Source organism: Schistocerca americana, chromosome 9 (genome assembly GCF_021461395.2).
Source record: "Schistocerca americana isolate TAMUIC-IGC-003095 chromosome 9, iqSchAmer2.1, whole genome shotgun sequence".
NCBI classification, from domain to species: domain Eukaryota; kingdom Metazoa; phylum Arthropoda; class Insecta; order Orthoptera; family Acrididae; genus Schistocerca; species Schistocerca americana.
Window position 1 is genome coordinate 60,544,878 of NC_060127.1, and position 6,000 is coordinate 60,550,877.

General features: G+C 38.7%; 1 protein-coding gene across 1 annotated transcript in view; it reads left to right on the forward strand.

Annotated features, from left to right (window-relative positions):
* Nucleotides 1-4,810, forward strand: part of LOC124551069 — a 47,769-nt gene extending 42,959 nt beyond the window's left edge. The window contains exon 4 of the mRNA XM_047125956.1: nt 4,713-4,810. Within this exon, the coding sequence (XP_046981912.1) occupies nt 4,713-4,773 (61 nt within the window). The 3' untranslated portion in view covers nt 4,774-4,810. The remainder of the gene's footprint in view (nt 1-4,712) is intronic.
* Nucleotides 4,811-6,000: the final 1,190 nt, after the last annotated feature.

Consider the following 6,000-nt stretch of genomic DNA (forward strand, 5'->3'; position numbering starts at 1 on the left):
CTGTCAGAGACAGCAAAGGACTTGGAAGAGCAGTTGAACGGAATGGACAGTGTCTTGAAAGGAGGGTGTAAGATGAACATCAACAAAAGCGAAACGAGGATAATGGAATGTAGTTGAAAAAAAGTTGGGTGATGCTGCGGGAATTAGATTAGAAAATGAGACACTTAAAGTAGTAAAGGAGTTTTGCTATTTGGGGAGCAAAATAACTGATGATGGTTGAAGTAGAGAGGATATAAAATGTAGACTGGCAATGGCAAGGAAAGCGTTTCTGAAGAAGAGAAATTTGTTAACATCGAGTATTGATGTAAGTGTCAGGAAGTTGTTTCTGAAAGTATTTGTGTGGAGTGTAGCCATGTATGGAAGTGAAACATGGACGATAAATAGTTTAGACAAGAAGAGAATAGAAGCTTTTGAAAAGTGGTGCTACAGAAGAATGCTGAAGATTAGATGGGTAGATCACATAACTAATGAGGAGGTTGTTGTTGTTGTGGTCTTCAGTCCTGAGACTGGTTTGATGCAGCTCTCCATGCTACTCTATCCTGTGCAAGCTTCTTCATCTCCCAGTACCTACTGCAACCTACATCCTTCTGAATCTGCTTAGTGTATTCATCTCTTGGTCTCCCTCTACGATTTGTACCCTCCACGGTGCCCTCCAATGCTAAATTTGTGATCCCTTGATGCCTCAAAACATGTTCTACCAACCGATCCCTTCTTCTAGTCAAGTTGTGCCACAAACTTCTCTTCTCCCCAATCCTACTCAATACCTCCTCATTAGTTATGTGATCTACCCACCTTATCTTCAGCATTCTTCTGTAGCACCACATTTCGAAAGCTTCTATTCTTTTCTTGTCCAAACTAGTTATCGTCCATGTTTCACTTCCATACATGGCTACACTCCATACAAATACTTTCAGAAACGACTTCCTGACACTTAAATCTATACTCGATGTCAACAAATTTCTCTTCTTGAGAACCGCTTTCCTTGCCATTGACAGTCTACATTTTATATCCTCTCTACTTCGACCATCATCAGTTATTTTATGAGGAGGTATTGTATAGAATTCGGGAGGAGAGGAGTTTGTGGCACAACTTGACTAGAAGAAGGGATCGGTTGGTAGGACATGTTCTGAGGCAATAAGGGATCACCAATTTAGTACTGGAGGGCAGCGTGGAGGGTAAAAATCGTTGTGGGAGACCAAGAGATGAATACACTAAGCAGATTCAGAAGGATGTAGGCTGCAGTAGGTACTGGGTAATGAAGAGGCTTGCACAGGATAGAGTAGCATGGAGAGCTGCATCAAACCAGTCTCAGGACTGAAGACCACAACAACAACATACTACATTCACTGTTGTTGTGAATCTCTTCATGTGGAAGCAGAATAAAACTTGAGACTTCCAGGCAGAATAAAACTATGTGCTGGAGCGAGATTCAAGGAGAAGAAGATTACTGTTTAACGTCCCGTCGACAATGAGGTCATTAGAGATGGAGCACAAGCATGCGAGATTCGAATTTGGGACCTTTGTCTTTTGCGGGGAAGTGATTGAGCTACCAAAGCACGAGTAACAACCCATCCTCACAGCTTTACTGCCACCACTGGTATGTCATATCTTGCCTTACAAACCTCACAGAAGTTCTCGTGCAAAACTGGTAAGGCAAAGGTCCTGAATTCAAGTGTTATTAATCTGTCTAGAAGTTTCATATCAGCACCCACTCTGCTGCAGAGTGAAACTTTCATTCCAGAATAAAACTTGGTTTGTGTTACTTCTGGTACTGGGTCCATACGGTTTAATTACATTTTGTCAATCCTTCAGTGATTTGCTGATTAGGTAAATACTCCTATGTCCATTACTAGCTTGTGCTGTAAGAATTCCCAACACGATTGTATTGACATACTGAAGATGATGGGACCTCCTTTCAGTAACACAGTAACATCATTAGCACAGTTAAATGGCTGCTGTTCCAAAAAGTAGAATCAGTATTATATTTTATTTAATTTTCAATAAGTGACTGCTGGCCAGGGTGGCCGAGTGGTTCTAGGTGCCACAGTCTGGAACCGTGTGACAACTACGGTCACAGGTTCGAATCCTACCTCGGGCATGGATGTGTGTGATGTCCTTAGGTTAGTTAGGTTTAAGTAGTTCTAAGTTCTAGGGGACTGATGACCTCAGAAGTTAAGTCCCATAGTGCTCAGAACCATTTAAACCAATAAGTGACTCTTATTCCCCACACCTAATAATGGGAGAGGCCTCCACTGTAACGTCTCTTGTGTTACCATGTGTGTGTGTTTCTCATACACCTGCTTCCATTCAAAGCAGTATTTAAGACAGTTTCAAATAATGTCAGTGAATAGCAACTCTTCCTTGCACAACAATGTGTTCTATCACTGCGATAATGAAACACTTATATTCATATTGTTCAGATAATGTTTTATCACCTTAGATGAGAAGTCTTTGAGGAAATCTGCAACCATGATGGCACTAATGACACACATGTCGTGGTCACCAAAACTTTTTCATTATTTTTAATTTCTGATGATGTGTTTTGATTACCCCACCACCAGATCTGTGGCATAAGAATACAGTGTAACATGTACTAGAGACACCTTTAGGGTAAATTTCGAAGCTGTAACGCCATTAGATAAACATATTTTATTGAACCTAATTTTCATCACACTAAGCATAATGTTACGTATAGAAATGTACCACAGTTTTACATCTGCATATATCCAGTGAGGCAAATATTTCATCACCTTAGACAAGAAGTCTTTCAGAGATCTGTGACTGTGTTGACACTAATGATTATACACATGTACTGGTCGCCAAAAATTATTCTGTATTTTCAACTTCTCATGACATGTTTGGGCTTCCCCTTCATCATAACTGTGGCATAAGAGTTCAGTGTGAGACAAAATAGAGAAATATTCATTACAATGAAATGCATCATTAGAAGTTCAAAATAAAGAACAAAATTTTGGCAACTGAGGCAAGTGTATAATCGTCAGATAATATTATCATTTTAAGTTTTGGCAAAGTACTTGATCAGTTAAACGAAACAGATGGTATGTTGAGAACAGGTTGTCAGACAAATGTTAATAAAAGTAAAATGTGAGTAATGAAGTGTAGCCAGGTGCTGGTGGGGTGAGGATGGGGAATTAGATTAGAAAATGAGGCACTAGAGGTAGTAAACAGAGTTCTGCTATTTGAGCAGTTAAATAACTGATGACTGTAGAACTGAAGAGAATGTAAAATGTAGAATAGATAATAGCCTTCCTGAAAACAAGAAAATATTAACATTGAATGTAAATTTTACCATTAGAAAGTCTTTTTTATTTTATTTGTCTGGAGTGGAGCATTATTCAGAAGTGAAACATAAACTTTAGATGAAGCAGGCAAGAAGAGACTAGAAGCTTTGGTATGTAGTGTCCCTGAAAATTTTTGAATATTACGTGGGTAGATGGAATAACTAATTGAAAGGAACTGATTTCAATTTAGTAGAAAAGAGCTTTGTGGCACAGCTTGAGTAAATGAAGGGGTAATAGAATGAAGGCTTTCATGACTGAATGACATTGCTGCTGGTAAACCTTCCATGAAACTCTTCTGTTCCTAACATTTTGCCCAGAACTGCACTGGACATCTTCCACAGCATTGCTCCTCCATTGAGTCTTACCGACTCATGGATCAGACATCTAAGAGCAACATATGCGCTGTAGAAAAGGGTACGTGGCCAGAGTTACGTGCGATAAGCAGAGATGATCCTGTCAGAGATAAAACTTAACTATTGATCGTTGTCTTGTCAAAGATAACAAACTGTTTAATGATTCAGGAGAGCCACTGTCCATATGTTGCTAAGTTTCATTGTTTCTTCGTTCCTATGGAAATTATCCCTATGTTTTATAGTTCATGTTATGAAACAATGAACATATAGTGTGTGCAGTGACTGATAATGAGGTATGAGTGAACACTGGCATTACATTATTTAATAAGTTATTTGTAAAAATAGTATTGTATACCAGGAGTAAATCTAATGATTGTCTCTAACTATAAGTGTGTAAATATATGTGTGTACGAATTAGCTTATTTTAAATTGGTCTAAATTTGTAAATACTTCGACATGTCGTATATCCTTGTAAAAAGAGACCTACGGATGAATAAAGCTGCTACTAGTAAATGCAATCTGAAAACAAAGGAGGTAGGTTACAGTACACTTGTTCGCCCACTGCGTGAATACTGCTCAGTGGTGTGGGATCTGTGCCAGATAGGGTTGATAGAAGAGATAGAGAAGATCCAACAGAGAGCAGTGCGCTTCGTTACAGGATCATTTAGTAATCGCGAAAGCGTTACGGAGATTATAATTATACTCCAGTGGAAGACTCTGCAGGAGAGACGCTCGGTACAGGCTTTTGTTGAAGTTTCGAGAACATACCTTCACCGAGGAGTCAAGCAGTATATTGCTCCCTGCTACGTATATCTCGCGAAGAGACCATGAGGATAAAATCAAAGAGATTGGAGCCCACACAGAGGCATACCGACAATCCTTGTTTCCACGAACAATACAAGACTGGAATAGAAGGGAGAACCGATAGAGGTACTCAAGGTACCCTCCGCCACACATCGTCAGGTGGCTTGCGGAGTATGGATGTAGATGTAGATGCAAATGTACTACTACTACTACTACTACTACTACATTGTCATAAATAAAATTTTTGTTTCAGGAAACTTCATGCTGTGCTTCAGTCAACTTTTCTGAAACTAAAATTTTGTCTAAGATGGTGAACTATTATCCACAGCTATGTAGAGAAGCCATTGAAATATATACACTTAGGAATAATGTTAATAGGTAAGAAAAGACCATGAAACTTAGCGAGATATGGACAGTAACTCTGCTGAATCACTAAACTGTTTTTTTTTTTTTTTTTTTTTTTTTTTTTTTTTTTTTTTTATCTTTGACAAGGTGACAATTGATAGTTAAGTTTTATCTTTGTCAAAGATCATCTCTCATGTGTGACTCTGGCCATGTTCCATTTCTATAATATATATGTCATTCTCAGACATCCAACCCACCAGTCAGCAAGACTCAATGGAGGAGCAACACCACCGAAGATGCCCAGTGCAGTTCTGGACAAAATGTTAGGAACAGACCACAACCTTATACCATAAAAGGTTTACCAGCAGAAAGCGAAGGGATATTTAGATAGGATACATTCTTAGGCATCAAGGAATTGTCAGTTTGGTGACTAGAGTGGATTACAGACAAAACAACTACTTTAAAAATGGTGTTGTATTGCTTTTAACTGTTATAACGGAATTTACACCATTTTTAAGCATCTGCAAAACATAATACAATGTACTGACAACAATATAAAATGGGGTTAGAACTAATTTTGTAGTTTGTTGACATTCATGTACTTATGAGATTTTTGACATTCAGGTTGATGTTGGACAGAGATTACAATGCATATGCATCAAAAAGCAACCAGTCAATGGTACTAGTCAATTAGCAATTATGACAATACATTTTATGTAGTGTAATTTTGAGTGAATAGTGTATATCTTGAATGGTTGACATGTCCAAAAGTGTGCACTTATAATGCATTAGAGTAAATGTCTAAAGCAGTTGCGAAAAGTTTTATTTCTGAGGTCTACTTGTTCATTAAGAATATAAAGGCTCAACATTAGTTAAACTGTCAAACAGCAGGGATGGATTCCTGACGGAGAATGGAGGAAAAAAGTAAAGGTCCTATGAACATGTGTCCGGAAGTGCATCACTACCATGGTAGATGGCACTGACAGATGACAGTTCCTCTGACCACATGCCATATGTTCCTTGCATGTCGCAGACTATGTGATAGATTCAGTGTACTGTAAGCAGCCACATGGTCCGGTATTCATGTTGGGAATAAGCCGAGATTGTGTTCGTATATGGCCAAGAAGGCGGGAATGGTCGAGAGGCAGTACGGCTGTATGAAAATGACTACCCTCACAAACGCCAACCACATCTCA